The 24,552-nt window shown below is 39.7% G+C and overlaps 1 protein-coding gene across 2 annotated transcripts in view; it reads right to left on the reverse strand.

Moving 5' to 3' along the window:
* The window catches only part of LOC124596582 (poly(A)-specific ribonuclease PARN-like), a 305,688-nt gene that overhangs the window by 195,943 nt on the left and 85,193 nt on the right, over positions 1-24,552 (reverse strand). For both annotated transcript variants that reach the window (XM_047135773.1, XM_047135772.1), the window contains exon 6: positions 15,749-15,870. In XM_047135773.1, the coding sequence (XP_046991729.1) occupies positions 15,749-15,870 (122 nt within the window). The remainder of the gene's footprint in view (positions 1-15,748; positions 15,871-24,552) is intronic.

Here is a 24,552-nt window from a genome sequence, read left to right on the forward strand (position 1 = left end):
TTTGTTTTATCGATGAGGAGTCATAATCCCTGAACTCTAATGTGGCATGTACCACTGTTACGTCATATTGCTGAAGCCTCAGTGCTCTACTTGTCAGACGGATCCTACAGTCTAGTCAGTCAACACAGAAAATGGTGGTCCATCATGACAATGAATGGTTTGCCAAATAAATGAGAACTAATTGATGGCTCAAACAACTGTAAGGTGCTCCCGGTTGGTTGAACATTAGTTCGTCTCGAACATGACAAGTATTCAGGAAGCATAAGCTATCACACTTTCAGCACCCTCTTAAATGTGTCCTACAACTGCACATATTCCACAACTTCTAGCATCAGTGTGAAGGTCTGTCTTGGCATTCTGATCATACAATGCTGGGCTAGGACAAGATTACAGCACCTTTTAAGGACAAGGAAAGAACTTCCTTGCACCCCATTTGAGGAATATTTGGCATTTCTCTGCAATAGTGCCCTGGTGCAGAAGTCCTTTATAAATTGCTATAAGCACATGCACATTCCAAGAAAACTTCCCTCATCACAAATAAGTGGAGGACTCAGAAAACATGTGACCACTCTTACTTTATCTGTATCAGGATGGAATCAATCCCCATTAATTAGGTGCCCCAATATTTTAATTTCTTGGGAGACAAAGAAGCACTTTTTCAGATTCAGGCAGAGATGTGGGTCTGAACACTCAACACAGTTGTCAGGCAGCTTAGAGCTGAGATGCTCTTCAAATGTCTTTTTTTTTAAAAAAAAAAGTCATCCAAATACCAAAGATATCTTCCATTGATGATGATGGTGATTACACTGGTGTGAGTGCACAGCAGCAAGGGAGGGGAAGGAGCATGGGGGAGGGTGGAAGAAGGGAGGGAGGGAGGTAGTGAAAGGATAAAATATCAGTGCAGATACAGTGAAAAGTGCCAAGATTATTGTGGCTTGGTGACTGCTTGGAAATGATGGTTGACCAAGCCACTCTGGGTTAAAATCTTGCAGCCAATATTTTGGAAAGAGTTCCAACATCATACAAAACCTTAAAAAAACAAACCTCTCAGCTCACTATCAGTTCAAATAGAGTGCAGGCCCTGTGAATGACGTAGATCTGCCCTCAAATTGTCATATAGGACAAACTCAATTAAAACATGTTGCATCAACAGCTGTATCCCACATCTTTGACACACTGGGGGCACTTCACGATTTAAGAGGAAGCCATGTGCCAACTGGCAATGTCCCACTCTGAACCATGTATGGGCAGGAACGATTTTAGCCACGGTGACACTGAAGGTTTCACTGAGCACAGCCTTTGGGGGACAGAACAGTGACCAGGAAGGGGAAGGAAGCAAGCCCCTTTGGCAGCCGCATCTGTGAGTTCATTTCCCTGGATCCTGAAGTGCCCTGGAACTTAGCACAAAACTACTACCTTTTCCTGTCTGCACAAGGAAGGAGTCCTGGACTACTTAGTGTTATCTTATCCCCTGGGACATCTGATCAATGGCAAAAAGGGCACACTGTGAATATGAGCAGATGAGGAATTTCTTGCCACGATACAGTCTCTACCGCTCCAACACCCTCAGAACAGCAAAAAATTCCACACAGTAAACAGAAAACTTCTCTGGGAGCCATAACCTAAGGACAAATTCAGTGAACACAATGCAGCAGCTGAGAAAGTCCCCATGTTTAGATCTATAGGTGTAAACAGTAATATAATTCAGATGGCAATTTCATTTTGCAAAATTTAGTTTTAAAAAAATATAATTGGTGTACAGTTCTTCCTCTACCTATTTAATTCATAAAGTAATCAGGGCTTCTTTGGTAGCCAGGGAATCCCTTACTCCACCCCCTGGGTTGGACTTCAACATCCTCCACCTGCAATAACTCAGGGCTATCCTTCGCATGGCTCTCAAACAATCTCATTGCCCATGGACGGTGATTGAACAGATGGTCTGGTAGTGGCTGGGTAACAGAGATGAATGCTAGCAATTTTAGAACAGACAGAGATATGTATGCTTGGCGTACCATGATGAGAACGTGTTGAACAGACAGTGGAGGTCTGCTAGCCTCTGCACACAAGCTAGATACTGGACTTATTTGATAAGCCCCTCCTGGCAGCCTATTACCCTCATAATGAACCACATCAAGCATTTTGAGATCTGAAGACTTTGACAACCCATCAATCTGGCACCCATATTCAAGCTGTGGTCGCACGAAGTCTTTATAAAACTGCAGTAGACAACACCATCAGCCTCCAGTGACTTATAACTGATGTGTCTGAGAATGTTTCAAATCTCAAGGCATTTTAATTTCAGTTACTCAAAGTGTGGCAGCCATGTCAGCCTCTAACCAAAAGTGAGGCCCAGATATTTCACCTTTTCTTTAAAAGTGAGACTGGTAACACCAGTATTAAAACACATTAAAAAGAGTGCAGACATGATTAAAATCAACACACACAGTTTTCTCCAAAGATAATTGAAAGCAGTGGTGTTTGCCCAATATTCCAGCTGCTTGATCATCAAATGTGTTTGTGAAGTAGCCTTCGCAAGGTAAGAGGGTGCACGGAAGATGAAGTCATCCACAAACAAGGAATATCATACCAGACAAGGAATATCATACCAGACAAGGAATATCATACCAGACAAGGAATATCATACCAGACAAGGAATATCATACCAGACAAGGAATATCATACCAGACTCCTCGCCATGGACATAATACTGTTTATTGGGATGGTGAATGCCATTACACATGAAACACTCCCTTGAGGTACATCATTCTCCTGCTTAAAACAATCAGAGCATGTCAAACCCACTATCTACTATACCTTTCTAATTGGAAGGACTGTAGAGAAATGGGGAGATGGCCCCAGAAAGCCCACTTGAAGAGTTGCAACAAAATACTATACCTCCAATTAGTATAATATGTCTTTTCCAAATCAAAGGATATACCAATAAGGTGTTGCTCACATACAAAAGCTTTCCGAGTCACTACTTCTAGCAGTATCAGAATATCGAGTGTGGAGTGATACCTCTTGAACCTGCACTGGGAGCAACTTAGTAGTGCCTGGTTTCAAGAATCCACACTAGGCTCCAACTTATGATCCACTGTATTTCCTATGCAGTTAGTCAGAATAATGCTACAAGAACTACTAGGATTAGTATGATCCTTCCCTGGGTTTAAAATCAGGATTAAAACACATTCTTTCCACGAGTTGGGTAATACACCTGACACCCAAATTTCATTAACGAGCTAGAGAGGATCTATCTCGAGTGCGAGTTCAACTATTTCAACATGCAACATATTAGGTTGTGATTAGGTACACGATTATGAGCTAATGACAATGCTGGCTTCAACTCCCAAAGAGAGAAAAGCCATTTGTATTCCTCCGTGTTGGGGAAACAGAAATCCCAGCCAACCCTCTCCTGTATCACCCAATAACAATGGAAAGCTGGAAACTGGCTAGAATCGGCCATTATGTTCTTATATGATATAATGCTTTCAGTTTGTGAGAGATCCTCCATCACTTTACCCCTGGGGAAAATGATGTTGGATCACCATTGTGTGCTGTGTGCATTACAATCTCCGAGGAGAAGAAAGGGACATGGCACTTCCAAAATAAGCTGTCTTGTTGATCTCACTGTCAAGGACTCATGGGGCAGTAGGTACATAGAGCTCACTGTTAGAGCAACATTGGCCTTTGTCGTGACAGCCACTGCTTGTAGTAGTGTGGTAAGGGCACAGTCAAGGAATGGAATGTCTCCTTGACAAAATTCTTTTCGCACCTTTCAGTCTGTCACTAGTAAAGCTGTCTTTCCCATGGAGCTTGAGACAGAGGCAAACAGTATGCCCTGTACGAGGAGTCTCAATCCCTTCAAATGAGTCCCACACCTGTTCATATTCCACTGAAATTTGGAAACTGTTCTCGTGTCAAGGTTTTAATTGACTCCTTTATTTGTTCTGGGATGGTGAGAAACTGGTAGAGCAATGGAGAGTGGAGGGCCTTTCTGCGTCTGGTGATCAGACATCCAACTCCATTATGTCCCCCACATTAAACAGATGTGCCAGTATGACATCTGCTGGTATCCAAAACAGCTTGTGACCTAAATGTCATGATCCTTTCCCTGCCCCTTTCTCTTTGAGGTTAATGGGTGCCCCTTTCTCTTTGAGGTTAATGGGCAAAGGGACAGCTGAGAGACACTGTTTTTGGTTGCCTTCCCAGTAGTCACAGTTTAAGTTTTGCCTTCCTCTGTTTTTTTGGCTGCCTGGGTTGTTCTATCTTTACTCTGTTTGCTTTGGTAGGTACAGGTACTGGTGGTGCGCACTTTTTCACTGGATGTCGTTTGCATTAAAACGTGTACCTTTGGACAGGTTTCTTCATCAAGGAAGCACAGGAAGTGGTGAGAACAGGGAGTTTTGTTGCTTTATATTCTTTCTTGGCTTCTGCATAAGGGAGCCACTTTACCTTGACTTTTATGCGCCTCAGCAAATACTGAACGTTCTTGGTTCCTGACTGGCTGGCTCCAAGAGAAGTTGAGGCATATTGCTCGAGACTAGCAGTCAGTGCCAGATTCATGGACTGCCTTTCCACTTTTACCACAAGTTGCTTCATCTCCACAACTTACTGTTGAGTGGCCAAAGCTCCAGCATTCATAACACTTGATAAGGTTAGTTATATAAGGTCTGACCGCAAGTAGGAGGAACCCAGCCATGATGTGCTCAGATAGTAATGAACAACGGAAGGTCACAATAAAAGTGGCAGTCTTCTCAATCTCTACATTAATGCTCCACATCTTTTGTACAATGTCTACTATGACCCTGTGGTGACTACTCTTGTTTCAGTTCCAAGATATCCATGTCCATAATATCACGGTATGTGACCACAACCTTGCTTGACTTCAGGGAGTTGTGCAATTCAACGACTCATCATATTCACCCAATTTGATAGACTTCTTTGGAAGTGCCATCTGCTGTGACCTTTTAGTTTCGACCAGCAAGAAATCACTTCACAATTGTTTAACAGATTTTAAAGTGCCTGCAAGCCCTTACAAACATTTATGAATATAGAAAAGGGATACTTTTTTTAAACATCCCTTTCTTCCTCTTTACCACAAGAAACAAGTGATTTATAACTTCTCAAGCCCGTTACTGCAATCAGGCTATCAGGAACACTAGACTCCCTCAGTCTCTTGAAAGAGTTGGTGGGGATAATCGCAAACAGTAAATTCATTGTACTGAGAGGGTTTTTATGTTGTAGATTCAGCAGGTGTTTCCACAAGCAGTTAGGTATATGACGGTCCACCCGCACAGAGCCCCACTTTCTTGGAAAAGTCTTATGCAACTGTGGTGCAGAAGGTTCCTCAAAGGTTGCCCATTAATAAATGTACCCCTTCACGGGTCACGCATCTCACTGGCACACAGCACACCTGCTACACACTGTCACATCTCTCCTTTGAGGTGAAAACAGTAAACATTAGGAAAATAGCTGTTTATTAATACTCTTGCATATCATTTAGGTAATAACCTCTACAGACGTTAAAGTAACCTCTGGCGTGCCACAGGGGAGTGTTATGGGACCATTGCTTTTCACAATATATATAAATGACCTAGTAGATAGTGTCGGAAGTTCCATGCGGCTTTTCGCGGATGATGCTGTAGTATACAGAGAAGTTGCAGCATTAGAAAATTGTAGCGAAATGCAGGAAGATCTGCAGCGGATAGGCACTTGGTGCAGGGAGTGGCAACTGACCCTTAACATAGACAAATGTAGTGTATTGCGAATACATAGAAAGAAGGATCCTTTATTGTATGATTACATGATAGCGGAACAAACACTGGTAGCAGTTACTTCTGTAAAATATCTGGGAGTATGCGTGCGGAACGATTTGAAGTGGAATGATCATATAAAATTAATTGTTGATAAGGCGGGTACCAGGTTGAGATTCATTGGGAGAGTCCTTAGAAAATGTAGTCCATCAACAAAGGAGGTGGCTTACAAAACACTCGTTCAACCTATACTTGAGTACTGCTCATCAGTGTGGGATCCGTACCAGATCAGGTTGACGGAGGAGATAGAGAAGATCCAAAGAAGAGCAGCGCGTTTCGTCACAGGGTTATTTGGTAACCGTGATAGCATTACGGAGATGTTTAGCAAACTCAAGTGGCAGACTCTGCAAGAGAGGCGCTCTGCATCGCGGTGTAGCTTGCTTGCCAGGTTTCGAGAGGGTGCGTTTCTGGATGAGGTATCGAATATATTACTTCCCCCTACTTATACCTCCCAGGGAGATCACGAATGTAAAATTCGAGAGATTCGAGCTCACATGGAGGCTTTCAGACAGTCGTTCTTCCCGCGAACCATACGCAACTGGAACAGAAAAGGGAGGTAATGACAGTGGCACGTAAAGTGCCCTCCGTCACACACCGTTGGGTGGCTTGCGGAGTATAAATGTAGATGTAGATGTAAACTTCTAGATAGTGCTGAATCACTGAGATAAAAGCCCTTATTTACTCTCCCACCATCAACAGATTTACAGTAACAGAGAGAGAGAGGGAGAGAGAGAGAGAGAGAGAGAGAGAGAGAGAGGGAACTTAATATAAACTGTATTCAGTAAAAAGGCAAGCTACCTTTAAGAAACTTACAAAATAAAGTAAAAAATTAATCAACACTTTAATTTTATTTTGAAAGGAAATACATCATAGCCCAAAGATCACCAGTCTCAAACAATATGAATACCATTCTGAAATAATATCAATCTGTTGTGACACTTTTAAACTTCTCTTTTTTTATTTTTATATCCCTCATTTAATTCCTAAATTCCATATGCTTTTTCGTCTCAACCAAAACAGTGGAGTGGGGTGTTCTCACAGCCATAACCTTGCTCAGTAGAAATAAATTTATGTACTCCTTCATAGATGCATCTAGATATTTCATTTTCAATTCTGTGGATGCTTTTTCCCTTTCAGCCACAGGTAGTAGCACATCTGAAATGTAACGTCCACTGTTCAAAGTGCCGTCAATGCGAACAAGAGGTGACCGAGACGTGTAACCAATGGCCGGGTGATACGCCAGTATGGCAATGACGAATACACACTTCCAATGTGCGTTCACCATGATGTCGCCAAACACGGTTTTGACCATCATGATGCTGTAAACAGAACCTGGATTCATCCGAAAAAATGACGTTTTGCCATTCGTGCAACCAGGTTCGTCGTTGAGTACACCATCACATGTGCTCCTGTCTGTGATGCAGCGTGAAGGGTAACTGCAGCCATGGTCTCCGAGCTGATAGTCCAGGCTGTTGCAAATGTTGTCGAACTGTTCGTGCAGACGGTTGTTTTCTTGCAAATGTCCCCATCTGCTGACTCAGGGATCGAGACATGGCTGCATGATCCATTACAGGCATGCGGATAAAATGCCTGTCATCTCAACTGCTAGCGATACGAGGCCATTGGGATCCAGCACGGTGTTCCGCATTACCCTCCTGAACCCACCGATTCCATATTCTGCTAACAGTCATTGGATGTCGACCAACGCGAGCAGCAATGACGTGATACGATAAACCGCAATCGCGATAGGCTACAATCCGACCTTTATCAATGTCGGAAATGTGATGGTACGCATTTCTCCTCCTTACACGAGGTGCCACAACAACGTTTCTCCAGGCAACGCCAGTCAACTGCTGTTTGTGTATGAGAAATCGGTTGAAAACTTTCCTCATGTCAGCACGTTGTAGGTGTCGCCACCGGCGCCAACCTTGTGTGAATGCTCTGAAAAGCTAATCATTTGCATATCACGGCATCTTCTTCCTGTCGGTTAAATTTTGCGTCTGTAGCATGTCATCTTCGTGGTGTAGCAATTTTAATGGCCAGTAGTGTAGGAGAAACATTAGGGACTCATGCCATAAAAATAGAAAAGAAGAAAATTTGGAACAGGATCAAATGTCTCAGTCAAACCAAAGAAATGGGCTCTGTATGATGACTAGTTTTTCCCAGGTACAGTTCAATACAGAAGACAATAAGTAAATTTCTTGAGAAAAATCATACAAATACCAACACTAAAAAAATGTAATCACATGTCAGCTCTGGTATAATATATTTGTCCAATGAATACCTGTTTATCATCTGCATTTCTTCTTGGTGTAGCAATTTTAACAGCCAGTAGTGTATGTTCTTGAAAATATCACTCAAATTCCACGAAATAAATGACTTAATAAAAATAAATGCATACTAGCTTCATTGCCTTTTCTCTTCTCCAGGTTTTTTTGCTACATGAGAATCTTTCCCGTCTGTAGCATTTTCTTTCTAAATCGCTACAGAATAATTTAGCAGAATTGTGGAAGAAGAAATGTCCGTATTTGTCTACAAACTTTCTCCTATTTATTTCCAGTTTCTCGAACAGAAAAACTTTTGGGACAAGCAGTGAAATTTTCAACCAATTGGCAATTTTTCAACCACGATGATGCTGGAACAAAGAGTTCTTGTACTAATTACTTTTTGTGATTGTCTCATTGCAATTTTCTTCGAGCAGACATCATGCAACAGCACTCGTTAGAACACCTCAGTTGCACAGCTTCTGTCACAGCACTGGTCACTGGTGCAGTGCTATAACGGTGTCCATGCCAGCCACACGTCACAGCGCAGTAGCTTTCTACAGCTGAAAAAAAACTTCATAGTGCAAATGAACATCTCGATTGAGGACTAGAACTCATATTGCTGATGACAGTAGGCAACTTTTACAATTGGCGAAGAGTTCTCGGGCTTCCAGCCGAGTGGCGGTGTCTTCAAACTGCGACGTTTCCACGAGTGACGTACTCATCATCTTCGCCAGAGAAGATGATGAATATGTCACTCGTTGAAACGTCGCAGTTTGAAGACACCGCCACCCGGCTGGAAGCCCGAGAACTCTTCGCCAGCTGTATACGCCGGGAAAGCATACATTCACATTTAACATCTACAATGGTTAACAACCATTCAGATGAATCTTTGTGATATGTGCTTGTTGGAATAGCTTTACAATCTGGAGTTATGATCTTTCATAGTCCACGACCGCTTGTGATACTGGCAAGAAGTTCCATCCAAGAATAGCACGATTATTACAGTCTCTTATAAAGATAAATTCAATGGGATGTGTTCTGTCACTGATAGTTATTCTTGCAATACATGTACCTATCAGTTAGACATATTTCCCACTTGTAACCTTCAGCACAATCACTGTCTGGAACATAGTATTCTTGAGTTGGTAGCAATAAGCTGAGCTGACAAGCAACCAAACAGGTTGGCTGTAAATGATGACACCAATGAGATTTTCTGACTTCTTGGTAACTATCATTGAAGGACTATTTTCACCCATGATGGTCTCAGTTTCACAGATGGCCCCCTGAACAATTTTTCCTGAATCTGGTTGCTAGATTAGCGGATGGAGCTTCTGTTCAGTGATGAAGAACGATAATGGCATGTTTGGGAGCAATCTCGTTGTCCAGGGTGTGGCGATGGGTCATCCCGAAGGTCAACTAGAATCATCTACAGTTGACTGACATGAATAGGACTGTTCTAGTGGTTGACATCTAGCAGTATAATAGTCACCAAAAACACATCTCCTTTTTCTACAGTAGTGTGCAACGTCTCAAGTGCATTCACAGTCAAAACATACCAGTGTGTTGTCCTCTGCATTCTAAATATCTGTACTGTGGAGCATTATGCTTGGTGGAGGAGCTGGGTTGTACCTTTGCTGCTTGGATGCTGGGTTGTTAGTCCACAGCTGCAGCATAAATCAGAATTGACCAAGAAACTTACTCATTATTAGGCTGGTGGTGGAGACTGGTGCTAAAGACGGACACACCTCTTCCTCAACATTCTCTACAATCTCCTGATATATGGAGTTGAAATTCATGGCTGATATATCTTGCTTATTCAGTCTGACAGTTATTACTGCTATAAACTGCTATATTTTTTCTCCAACTACCTCACATATGAGAGAGGTGACTTCATGGTGGTCTTTCCCAACTATCGCAAAGACCACATTCGGGAGTCGGTTGTACCTGACTTGTCCAGCTCCTTTTCTGTTGCACTTTCCTCGATGAATTCCATTTCTATTGTGACATTTTTTACCAAAAGAGCTTGGTAGATGTCTTCTGCAACTTCTTATATTGTGCGTAAGATTTTGTAGGCTGCTGGGATATTCAAGATTCACATTGTGGCATTGGATCAAAACAATCTGGAGATAAGACTGTGTTGTTTCTTCAAGTACCCCGTTCTTCAGCTATGCAGGCTTGCTGCTGATTATCACCAAATGTTTTCTTCGGCTCATCCTGGAATCTGTCCCAGCTGTCAAGCTTTTCTTCATTGCTCTTGAACCACTGCTGGGCTGTACCATTCCCCTAACAGTACACATCTGCAGAAAAAAAAGTCATCATCCCACCTATTGTATTTACAGGGTGTATACATGGACAAGGAAAAAAAAACTCCCGGATTTTTCCCAGATTTCCCGGTTAAAAATACACTTTCCCCAAGATGAAAACACACTTTTTCCGTGTTACTAAGTGACAGTATATTTTCCCTCGGAACTGTAAAACTTATCAATCCTTTGAACGGTTATGTTTTTATACACTGGCGAGGAATTTCCCGGCACTTTAGAAAACGAAACTCAGGGAAGAAAAACCCTTTTGGAAAGATTTTTGATGTGCAGCAACATGTACGCTGCATATTTTCGTACTACGAAAGCAAAAATTCGAATTCCACCAAACACCGCATGTTACTTTCCGAACCATTGTAATAGACATTGAGATGCACTTTTGTTAAGCCCATCATAGCTCGAGTCACATGATCCCACCAGTTGATGACAGCGGTTATTTAGACCACAGGACATGTGATGTAGTCAGCTAATAGCAACATCACTGTTAAGTAGCGCATATACACAAACAGGAAAAGTTAATGTTTTAAATTAATATACATATTGTCACTACAAGAACAGAAAAGCTTTCACATATAATATTGGTCACTAATGTTAACAAGCTGCAAGAGAAGCTAAGCTTTCACATATAATGTCGATCTTCATTGCGCGTGTTACACTTTAACATATATCAGACAAATGTGCCAGTAAAGTTTTTAGCAGAGTCCAGTGACTTGTTCTTGAAGTTTTCCACAAATAAATTAGCTACCGCAGAGGAGAGAGAGCTTCCCGTAGCACTACACCAATTTGCTCATAATAACGACATGAATGTCTGATCTTCTGGGTTCGAAATGGCTCGTCATCAAACACTCTGTGATTTAAGAAATTCATCATACATTCTCGCACGTAAGTTCAGCCTGCATGAAAGGAAATTTACTTTGAAAGTAGTGCTTTTCAAACCACCATTCATAATATTTTCCCATGACCTGTTAGAAATAGGTTCATTTCAGTAGTTGCCAGAGATCGCCAGGTAACAGGCATCATTGCACTTGCGCAGCAACGATGACGCAGGAAGCCCGTATGTTCGTACGTGTAAACCATTAAAATATATTGTGTCATAAAAGAAAAAAAGACACCAGAGGATACTTCAAGAGCATCGAAATTATGTGAACAATACTAAAATGCATAATTTGGCTTAAAGTGCACATTTGTATGTCCAGATTCGGATGTAAATTTTCTTGGAGTACAAGTACTGTGTTATCTGATGTTTGGTTCTTTATTATGGTATAATGCCATACGTGGTAGAAGATGAAAATGTGGGCTTGAAATGCAGCAAACAGATGAAACTAGCCAATACTGTGGAATTAAACACTTCGTTTCAAATAAAATATCTGCGCCAGGGGAAGAGATTAATAAAAGCCAAATTTCTTTAGCAAACCGACGAAAATAACTTCATTGTTCTGCAAAGCAATTCATGCTTGACTGCCAGAAAGGTGGATATAAAATAAAATCTGAAACTAATAACATATATTAGCCTTCCGTAATTATGTGAATGTATTTTAATTCACTTCCTGGCCACAGAAATCCGTTTTGTTTTCATTTGAAGTGAGAGCAGTAAACGAAGAGGAAACAGCAAAATCACTAAATGTAAACACGGGTCACGTGGAGATTACGCACTTCCCCACTATAACTCAGACTGCTCTGCACCCCCCCCCCCCCTCCCAAAGTCCTTCAGGCATTTGGGATACGACGTCAAAAATTTTAAAAACCGAATTTTAATAATATGTTCCTTTTGTAGAGCATATCTTTCTGGAGAGTCAAACACATAAAACATACATATTCGAGGAAATGTAAGACATGTTATTTGGTCTTAAGTGTGCCAGAGTGCAATGCCACCCCTCTTCACACAGCATTCTTCTGTTGCACGTCACTGTATTTCGCTCCGTGGAATTGAAATGTGTATATTTTGTACTGGATGCCATCAAACTATATTCAGGACAGTGGAAATTAAAATGTCCTGTGGTGCCTTTCCTGCTCCCAGTCGCCCGGTTTGACATTTTGCCTTTTTTTTTAAAAAAAAAAAAAAAAAAAAAAGAAGAAAGAACGGGGGAGGGGGGACTCACATTTTGTAATCAGGAGAAGAAGAACTCTTCAGAAAATCTGCACTCTTTATTGCCTGTTAGCTAATTACTTTCTGTTTTGGGTGACATAAAATTAAATATAGGATGCATAAAACCAGTAAAGACAAGAGACAAGCAAGACAGTACACATTTCTTCAACCCTTAGCTCCTAGCATTGTATTCTCTCTAATCTTGCTACAGCTTTACATGGCGTGCTTTCCATTCTGCAAAAGAATCTGTTACCTCATCAAAGTTCGTCAAATGTTTTGCTACATGAAAAATCGAAATATCGTTGTCTAATACTGTGTAAGCTGTTAATACAAACAGTACCCAAGACTCGTATGGATTCTCGATCTGATTACGTCTACTTTGTCACTGTCTGCTAGATAAAACAAAATAGGCCTTTCTGACACTGCCGAAATTGTAACACACACCAAATAAACGAGACTGTTTGGACACAATTGGTCATTTTTATAACATGACAGAATATAATTCACAAAGACCGACATAAAATGCCTATTAGGCCTACTACAAGCAAAAAGCTTTATGTTAGAAAATAGTTTCGCATTTCATTCATACGCTCCAGTTTCTCGAACATGAGATTGAAAAGTAGTAGTACAAGATTTTTATATATATATTTGGAATCATCATATTCTTCCCTAATTTCTGTGATGTCAGCATTTCTTCTCCTTCCTCGTTCTAACAATCAATCTAGTCATGACTAATTCTGGAACTAATCCTGCCTTTGTCAAAACTTATTCGCCAGTTAATTTCACTAACCCTGCCAGAATCACTGGTTTACTTATACCTGATTATTCTCCAGTTACGCATTGTTATGTTCGTACAAACCATTTTCCGCTCTACTTCCAGAACAGAACTTAAGCGGCTGCTACACGGGGACTGTACAACTGGCCCTTACTAGTGTAGCGATCTGGCCACAGATTTTCTGACAAAAATTCATTTTCTTGGATACACCGAGAAGGTAATGCGTAATCTTTCTTACCTGTTATTCCTGTTAGTCGTTTACTGCCACTCTGGTAGTCTGAATCTCTGGATTTCCCTGCTAATTACAACAACACTGATCATTCGCAAACCCAATCAACTCAACAACATAATCAGACAGCGATTGGCGTTCACTCGTTCGGCTCTACTCCACTCAGCTCGTATAGCCCGGTCCCCTTTTGCCTGCAGGAAAGTCTATTTCTAGATGCGACTAGGATTACCCTGATAGACATCACGTACACCATGCACACATTCAAAAATCAACTTATGATTCATTCAGAAATCAACTTACAGAGTGTGTTCAAAAAGCAACAAAGATGCGTTTCAAAATCATATGAATAATCGATAGACCAATGTGCGCTGGATGCTAGGCGCTTTGTGAAACAAGGTTTGTTTTTCCTCAAGAATATGAATTTGGCACCCCCCCCCCCCCCCCCCCCCCCACAGATCTGGACCTACAATGCATGCCTGAATCTGGCAGCTTGGGTGCAGCAGTAAATTTTTTTCCCCGTTGCATCTAGCTGCTTGCTGCGACTGCTTACACAGCCAACAGCCACATTTCTGCAGCCAGAAGGGGGAGAAGATACAACTCATACGCCACTCAACTGTGCATGTGCATGAGCTCGCTCGGAACTGCTAAAACGAATCTAATATAAACAATTGTAATGTCACACTCATCGGAGGCAATTTGTTGTTATGAAGCGTTGCATTGTTTTCCTAAAGCCTTTGACACATTTTGCTGTTGGCAAACGCTTGTGTGAGCACTGTGTTTTGTTGTTGTATATGGGATACAATAACATCCTTTGTTAGAGTATCGATTCTTCCAGTCAAAACTACAAAAATTTAACTGAAAACTAAATAAATGTAAAATTCCTGGAATTCTAAAAAATTTCCAGGTTTTTCCCGGGTGGGAAGTTATATGACAACTGTTATCAGTTCTATACCACCTGCCATGCTCCAAACAACCAGTGTGCTCTTTTAATGGTGTGAATAATATCTCATCTGGTTTGCTTATCAAAGTACTGTAGGCACCGCAGCTAAGTGATTTATTTTTGACAGTTTCTTGTGGTACAATGCGTCCTTGATTGTAGCTACCTAATTTTTAAAAATTCTGCAAAAAAAACTAAGGAAAAGTAGTGAGTACTAGCCATTTGCAAAACTTAACAAATTTAGAAATAATATTTTCTCAAAAGCATTCGAACAAATACTGTAACAAACTATCAATTCATCCTCTGTTACATTTCATGCACCAAATATGAAATGACTTACAATTCAAAGGAAATGATTTGTCTGTGAAATCGTGAATTATAAAAACAACTATACAGGTGAATTATAGCATTTGGGCTGGGTCATATTTTACAGTGTTAATTATTATATCTCCCTGTACTGTCTCCATTAACATTCCAAACCCACAAGTGATGTCTTTGATAATAAAATATTATGTAGTCCCAGCTCATTTTCTATAGCTGTCTCTCTCAAACTCACACTCTTATTCAAATGTGAAAAGTTTGTAACATATTTGAGTAATTTCTTATCATGTGTATAAATGATGTACCAATGCATTGTCAGCATATTTCAGTGCATTAAACCGGTAATCCATAATCACTCCTTACTCATATGAACACTACTCTTGGTTCTGCACCTAGCAAATTAATGGATATAACTTCTTAGCTACCAACATCTTCGATTTCTCTAGACACTAGTTCAGTGATTAGATTGCTGTTCTGTTCTCTTCAAATTTCACACATGCATAGCTTCGTTCTACACTGTATGAAGTATTGCTTCCTTACCACTTTCCCAGTGAATTGCATAGCCTCTTATTTCTTGATCACCATAGTCTCTCAAACCACACAGCCATTCTAAAAATTTGTCTGTCAGAGATTTTAGAACAAACTAATGTTGTTACCTATTAAAACATATTTTCATCTCAGAAACCAGTTTCCAGGCAGAAGCAGAAGCAAAACCAAATGTGGAAAACTGCCAGTACAGAAATTCATCAGATAACTTATCATAGCCCCCACCCCTCCTCCCCACACCTCTCTACCTCTACCATCACAATCACCATTCACAATCACCATTCACAATCTCCATTCACAATCTCCATTCACAATCTCCATTCACAATCTCCATCACCATCAACATGAAAACCAGGAGTAAATTTTTTGTTAGATATCCACCCAGTACAAATTATATGTTGGGTTTTGTGTTTACTGTACTTAAACAGGTATACAAATTGCACATTCATTTCTCACCTTGGGAATAAAAAAGAAACAATTTGCTTGAACTCAAGATAAGATTCTGGCAGCTCTGTACAAAACTGATTGATAATCAAGCATATGTCGAGCAGCATGTTATGTCCAATCAATAATTTTCCCTGAAAAACAATCAAACAAAATTTCAGTCTGGGAATACATATCATATGAATACAGTGCACAGATATATGCAATATATTTCAACAGAAAATTGCTGTAATGTAAGCTTAAAGATATACTGGTACAGGAAACAATAGAAATACCTCCAACTGCACAGAGTTAAGCAGCTATCAAGATGCCAAAATCAATCAGGAATCACAGTGAAGAAATTGCATTTGGGAAGGTACAGGGGGAAAACAGTTATTAAGTAACCACAGACTTTTCACAGATGACACAGTTCTCTATAATGAAGTTCTTGCTGAAAAAAGTTCCACAAAGATTCAAATGTATCTTCACAAGTTTTCAAAGTGGTACAAATATTAGCAACTTGCTTTAAACGTTCAAAAATGTAAAACTGTGCACTTCACAAAGCAAAAAACCGAAGTATCCTATGACTACAGGACAACAAGTCACAACTGGAATTGGTCAACTCAGAAGAATACCTACTCCTTGTAGGAATACAAAATGAAACAATCACATTTGATCAAGTGTAGGTAAAGCAGGTTGCAGCCTTCGGTTCATTGGCAGAATACTGGGGAAAGGCAGTTAGTCTATAACGGTAGTTGGCTACAAATCACTCAAAATGGCTCTGAGCACTATGCGACTTAACTTCTGAGGTCATCAGTCGCCTAGAACTTAGAACTAATTAAACCTAACTAACCTAAGGACATCACACACATCCAAGCCCGAGGCAGGATTCGAACCTGCGACCGTAGCGGTCACGCGGTTCCAGACTGAAGCGCTACAAATCACTCTTGTGACCTATCCTAGAATATTGTTCAAGTGTGAGGGGCCTGTACAAAAATGGACTAAAAAGGGGGATATTTAACATATACAGATAGGGCAGTACAAATGGTCACAGATTTGTCTGGCCCATGCAAGAGTGTCACAGAGAGGCTGAAGCAAATGAACTGGCATACACCTGAGGATAGATGTGGACTAACATGAGAAAGCCTATTTACAAAATTTCAAGAACCAGCTTTAAATAATTGATTTAGGAACACACTAAAAACTGCTGCAAACTGCTCCTGCAAGGATCATTAGACAAGTTTAATTATTTACAGTGTGCAAAGAGGCATTTAAACATTCTTCCCATTCTTCGTAAGTGAATGGAACAAGAAGCTGCCCTAATAACTGATACAATGGAAAGTAGCACCTATCATTCACTTCACAGTGGTGTGTAGAGTATGGATATAGATGTAGATGTTAGGACAGCTACTTTGGAAAGGATGCAGCTTGTACTCCACCTCAAATGATATTGTTAATGGAATGTTAAATACAAATCATTCTTTCTTTCTTATTCATCACATTGGACAATGTTCACATAAATCAAATAAATTAATGCTCAAGTTAAAGACATTATCCACAGAATTAAGATCCACAAAAGATGGCTTCAGTCTGATGCAATTACGCCAACATGAATAATCAAGTTGCAGTTCTAGCAACGACATTTATGTTGGCACTTCTGCAAAACAAGATGGTTAGTCAAGCTATTGAATTGGCAGACTAGTGTGTAGAAACAATGAATGTACCACTCCCACGACAATTAACCGTAATATCAGTCTGTGGCAGAATGCTTGAGCATATTTTAACTTCCAAATGAATGAGTTCCCTTCATAGAAAAACTTCTGCCCATAAAACATCATGAATTCAGACTGCACTGCTCACGCAAATTACAGCTCGCTCTTTCTACAAACAGAACAAATGACAAACCAATCACGCAGGCTGTAATTGAACTGATCAGTACTCCAATCACTTTCACATATCATAGTATACGATACACACATTACATTCATGACATGAACTGAATCAAAATTGTATCTAAAAACCTAATTCACTCTCAATTTTTTTCGTAAGCAGAACTAATGCCTAAAACTGACAAGACATTTCCAATTCAATCAGAAATTGTAATTATAATTTAAAATTATAGTCATTATTCCTATTTGTGTAATTTACCCTGAAAACTTTGGGTGAGACATATTTGCTGAACTGTACCGTTTTTACATTTGTAGTTGTTGACTTGCGAGTTAGAAGTAGTTAGAAGTTAAGAAGTTAGAAGTTAAGAGGTTAGTGTACTACGGCACGAGTTGTTGTGAACATACTACAGAATGGAAACCAATGTGTGACACTTTCCTTAAATATGACTCAAAGAATATAAAAGGAAGGATAAAATTTCACTGTGCAGCAGTTTCATTTTCCAAGAACTGACCCAATCATATTCCTAGACAACACTGATTACTACAAGGAGGCAGAGTTTGATGAAGATCAACAAGAACCAGCCAAGTATATTTTAAATTTAATTACTATTTTGAACTTCCGTCGTGCTTGAAATAATTGCCAACACTTAGTGTTAATATATCTAAAAACATGCACAAGAGGAATTATTGATTGTTGTTAGTAACAGAGGAGCAGTTTGTGAAAATGTGGGCGTTCTTCTCAGTGACAAATTAAAAAGCAACACCACTGAAATCACGGATGGATTGATGCCTGCTGAACATGAGAAGTGATGGGCGATAATTATGATGAACAATATCCAATTTTTGATTTGTTCAACAACAGCAGCAGACCAACATGTGGAATTTAAGAACAAAGTGATTGTTTTCCTTATTTTTACTTTGTGTGTGATTTAAAACTTTCAAAAATGACAGAGGGAACATTTGGGATGTACACTCCTGGAAATTGAAATAAGAACACCGTGAATTCATTGTCCCAGGAAGGGGAAACTTTATTGACACATTCCTGGGGTCAGATACATCACATGATCACACTGACAGAACCACAGGCACATAGACACAGGCAACAGAGCATGCACAATGTCGGCACTAGTACAGTGTATATCCACCTTTCGCAGCAATGCAGGCTGCTATTCTCCCATGGAGACGATCGTAGAGATGCTGGATGTAGTCCTGTGGAACGGCTTGCCATACCATTTCCACCTGGCGCCTCAGTTGGACCAGCGTTCGTGCTGGACGTGCAGACCGCGTGAGACGACGCTTCATCCAGTCCCAAACATGCTCAATGGGGGACAGATCCGGAGATCTTGCTGGCCAGGGTAGTTGACTTACACCTTCTAGAGCACGTTGGGTGGCACGGGATACATGCGGACGTGCATTGTCCTGTTGGAACAGCAAGTTCCCTTGCCGGTCTAGGAATGGTAGAACGATGGGTTCGATGACGGTTTGGATGTACCGTGCACTATTCAGTGTCCCCTCGACGATCACCAGTGGTGTATGGCCAGTGTAGGAGATCGCTCCCCACACCATGATGCCGGGTGTTGGCCCTGTGTGCCTCGGTCGTATGCAGTCCTGATTGTGGCGCTCACCTGCACGACGCCAAACACGCATACGACCATCATTGGCACCAAGGCAGAAGCGACTCTCATCGCTGAAGACGACACGTCTCCATTCGTCCCTCCATTCACGCCTGTCGCGACACCACTGGAGGCGGGCTGCACGATGTTGGGGCGTGAGCGGAAGACGGCCTAACGGTGTGCGGGACCGTAGCCCAGCTTCATGGAGACGGTTGCGAATGGTCCTCGCCGATACCCCAGGAGCAACAGTGTCCCTAATTTTCTGGGAAGTGGCGGTGCGGTCCCCTACGGCACTGCGTAGGATCCTACGGTCTTGGCGTGCATCCGTGCGTCGCTGCGGTCCGGTCCCAGGTCGACGGGCACGTGCACCTTCCGCCGACCACTGGCAACAACATCGATGTACTGTGGAGACCTCACGCCCCACGTGTTGAGCAATTCGGCGGTACGTCCACCCGGCCTCCCGCATGCCCACTATACGCCCTCGCTCAAAGTCCGTCAACTGCACATACGGTTCACGTTCACGCTGTTGCGGCATGCTACCAGTGTTAAAGACTGCGATGGAGCTCCGTATGCCATGGCAAACTGGCTGACACTGACGGTGGCGGTGCACAAATGCTGCGCAGCTAGCGCCATTCGACGGCCAACGCCGCGGTTCCTGGTGTGTCCGCTGTGCCGTGCGTGTGATCATTGCTTGTACAGCCCTCTCGCACTGTCCGGAGCAAGTATGGTGGGTCTGACACACCGGTGTCAATGTGTTCTTTTTTCCATTTCCAGGAGTGTATAATATCAAGACATGAGAAATGTTTTAAGAGATATTCAGGTTGAAAATAAAGAAATGAAGAATACTTTGAGAACAATAGAACAATTGGTTGAACAATCTACACAGCATCTCACAAGTAAGACAAGTAGTAAAAGCAAATAAAACAGTAATTTTACCACCAACAGCTTTAACTGAAGAATCAATAAAAACTAAAGTTTGTGTTCAAGATTATTTCGCAAACGTGCAACTTTGATTAAACAATTTTGCTGCAGAGAGTATAAAGAGATTACCTGTTGTCAATTGGATTGATGACAGAGTGAAATTTGTGTGGGATGTAAAAAAAGAAACTCTACCTGCATTGTACAGTGAAAACAGGCCTTCCAACTTAGTTTTTAAAGACTGTGCATAACCCTTAATGTGCAAGCACTGTGAGGATAGAAATATTTGACATTTTCAAACAAGTCTTTTTCCAAAATACTTTTATAATTTGTGGTCAACTGCAACTTGACTGGTGGTCAATGTACCAGGGTTGTGGTCAATATGGAAACAAAAGCATACCTGTTTGTAGTAATTCTGCAAGCAATAAAACATTTACAACAGTTGATGAGCTGTACACAAAGCAAAAGTAACATAGAAATATTTTGTCTCTTACTGAGAACCTAAAGGCATTTCGGATTATTAGTTACATCTGAAAAACTTTAATTGTGTTTTAAGGAAAATAATTATTTGCATACAAATTTGTATTTACAAGTGAACGAATTATTTTATTAACTTATTTGTTGTCTTATTTTATTTGTAATGTGGACTTTGAATTTTTTTCCTAAGATGTATACCAGGGCTATTCAGGATGTAGCTAGGTAAACACAAGCACTCACACTCTCTCACCATCTGGGTAGTGAGTACTCCCAGTAAAATGTGGTTGACAGACATTATGTAGTGCCAGGGAAGTGCAAACTCTACACCATCTTCAGAGGAATGACAACATGTTAAGTTCGCTGTAGTTTTAGTGGAGGGCATCTAGCTATATTCAGAATTTATAAACCTATAGAGCGACAGGCAGTTGAGTAATTAATTTCTAACAAAATAATTCTTTAAGAATCAGATAAAAAATTTCTCCAACATAAATAACAACTGCAGAAGTTTGCAGCTACGATTATGTCAATGTGTGGATCTATATGTTTGTGTGAAAAAACATTTTCCACAACGAAGAGTGCAAATTCTGCCCACAGAAAGTCACTGACATACTGCAATTTAAAAGCTTCTCTTCGAATCAGCAGTGCTTGGGAAGTGGCAGCAGACAATGATGCTTTAGTGAAACGAAAAATAAGTAGCAACCATTGACATGCAGGGTTTCATTGTTTAACATGTGAATAAAAATGTAACAAAATACATATTAATGTCAATTTAAACTTTATCCATAAATGACATTCATCTTAAGGCTGCATCAAATTGTAAAAATATGTTTTATACTTAGCTGTCCCATCAATTAAAAGAAATTTAAGTTTAATTTCATTGTTATCATTCATTAGTGCAATGGTTTTAGGAAATAAATTTGCCACGAAGCCATTAATTAGTCACAGTGAAGCAATATTTCTATGTACAACTATTAGGTTGTAAGGTTACGAAAATATGTTGAGAGAAGAGAGGATAAATGGAAATATGATACGGCTTTATTATTGTATTAAAGAAATTTTTTACAACCAAAATCATGTTCAAAACTATTTTTTATTGATCTGTTTCGACGGGTAAGACTGTCACCTTCACATCTTTAAAAATTCTTTTTGTTTGTACATCATTTTCCACTCTTTGTTCATTACTCATACCATGTTAATAGTTTAGTGCAGAGTATATTGCACATTCCACACATGTTTGTCAAAAACAAAATTACAAACAAGTTTGTCACAAGTAAAAATATAGACAGCTAAATGCACCTTCTGGAACTTGGTATGTCTGCATATGTAGCACTCCTTTGATGCTAGTCAGTTGTTATAATCTGCACTATATAGTAAGGTGCACACTTAAGTCAATGTTTACATTTACATGACAAGGGGAACCTCCTCACTTAAAATACATAGTGTAACTGAAATAAAAGTACACTTTTACTATATATTATGGACTTTTAACAACTGACAAGCCTCAAATGGGTGCTACATATGTAGAAATGCCTAGTTCCATAAGGAGCATTCTAGCTGCCTATATTTTTAGTTATGACAAATATTTTTGTAATTTTACTTTTGGAAAATCTGTGTGGAACATGCAATATACTTTCTACTAAAATGTTAATATGGCACAAGTAATGAATGCACAATGGACAAAAATTTACAATCAAAAAAGTTTTTAAAGATCTGAAGATCTTGCCCAACAAAACAGGGCAACAGAAATCAGTTTCAAATGTGATACAGATCTGAAAATGACAGTTTTACCTGTCAGAACAGGTCAATAGAAAACAGTTTTAAATGTGGTCTCGACACACACACACACACACACACACACACACACACACACACACTCTCTCTCTCTCTCCCTCCCCCCCCCTCCCCCCCCCCCCCCCCCCACTCATTATGAGAAACTTCAATCAGATGAATATGATGAAAAAACAATGATAATATTGAGATGTAGTGGACAAATATGATGATTTGTGAGGAAGAAAGTGGTTAGGGACTAGTGTCATGTATGGTAGTAAATTATGTTTATGACATCATGTGGTATGAAGTCATGGTGAAGCATTTGTAATTAGAGAAAATAATTAATGAAAAATCTGAGACAAGAGAAAAAGCAAATTTTTCGATTAGCTGAATTTACAAACATGCAAGTCCAGAGGTATGTAGAATAATAGTTTAACTGAATAGTTATATGACAAGTATAATGTCATCAAACCAAAGTAGAAACCAAAAATTGTACGCAAAATGTATTTTACAGTGAAAGGTACTTGAGATGTGGAAATTAAAATTTACAAAATAAAAATATGAATTGTACTTTAAAAACGGATTCTTCTCTGAAAAATACACATATTTTGTTATTTTTGATGAAGAATATTCTTTGCATGAAATAATCTTAAGTGTACTATGTATTTTCATTCATCTGTTTGTTATGAAAGGTTTGTGGGTAAATTTTGTCTCTTTTTGAAAAACACCATATTAATGTAAAGCGAAATATGCAGCTTACTTGTAAATATTACCTATGGATTTTGCATTAGATTTATTTCATGTTTATTTGCTGTATAGTAGCATTGGAAGGTGTGTCATTATTTTAATGCAGTTTGCAACATTATTATGCTTTTGTAACTAATTTTGGATACATTTGTAAAATACTATACTACTTTGAAATGAATTTTGTGCCATACAATCAATGAAGGGTAAATATTTTGTATAAATTGTGTTATTTTTTATATTTTTGGATTTCTGGGCTTTCTTGTTTAATCAGAATGCTTGTATATGATTTTCAATATAATAGGGGATTTGCTACAAAATATTTGTAGGAATCTGAATCTGTTTGGAAAAATTTAATTAGATAAAGCAAGTGTAAGATGAATCAGACTGAGTAGTCACTGACGTCACACTGTAGTGTTACAGTCAAGATGTGAATTGTTCCCTAAGAAATGAGTTTCTTTTAAAAAAAGAAAAACTAATCTGATTATAAGTAAAAGCTTTTGACATGAAATTTTGTGTATAATAGCAACTTTTAAGTAAGTGCCCCAATGATAGTGTGCTATAAATGACATTTTAGAAAGACAACTTTTTTCCAGACCTCACAGATAAGGAAAATTCTAAAAATAAGTGAGAGCTGAAAGTAATGTTTAAGGTCAAATTTATTTTAATGGTGATAACATTTTGAGAAATTGTGAACAATGTACTGTCATAGATAATACAGTGAATGATGATACACTATAATGAAGACAGTTTGTTTAATATGAAACTGCTAGGTTGAGAATTATGTTGTGACTATATATTGAAGTAGGATTTTGTGAGATGTTGAGAAAAAAGTGATGGTAGAGGCACGGGCATACGGGAATTCATACTCAGGGGCAAGGGGGGCCCAGCTCTCAGGGAAAGGGGGAAACAATAGTGTACTCAGGTGTTTTTCTTTCAAGACAATGATTTAAAAATTGGTTTTACACAGATTTTTAACAGGGTTAGAAATGACACTTTTTACAGCTGCTTACAAACTGCAGATTGTCTTCCAATTATCAATGATACTCCACACCCCAACACCCAGGTCTAGTAGCCACCCCCCCCCCCCCCTTGCCTACCCAAAAAAAAATCCCTCACGCAGGTGCCCTTGCGTAGAGATGCTACAGATGATGCTCTGGATGATGACATAACAATGATGTTTTTGATAATGCTGTGATGTCGATTTTGATGACGATTCACAAGATGAAGATAGTCAAGGTCAGGGAAATGTATTTTGACATGTGTAACATTAATTTTTGTCAATGAGTAGGTGATTGTGTTTGGAAACATGTTGAGATTTCATTATGTAATTACTGTGGTGCTGATGGCTGAGAGCAAGTTAAATTGAGAACATCTAAGGACTTTTGTGATAAAATATGTCTTAGGACAATAGCAATAATGGAAT

This window comes from Schistocerca americana, chromosome 2, assembly GCF_021461395.2.
Source record: "Schistocerca americana isolate TAMUIC-IGC-003095 chromosome 2, iqSchAmer2.1, whole genome shotgun sequence".
Lineage (NCBI taxonomy): Eukaryota > Metazoa > Arthropoda > Insecta > Orthoptera > Acrididae > Schistocerca > Schistocerca americana.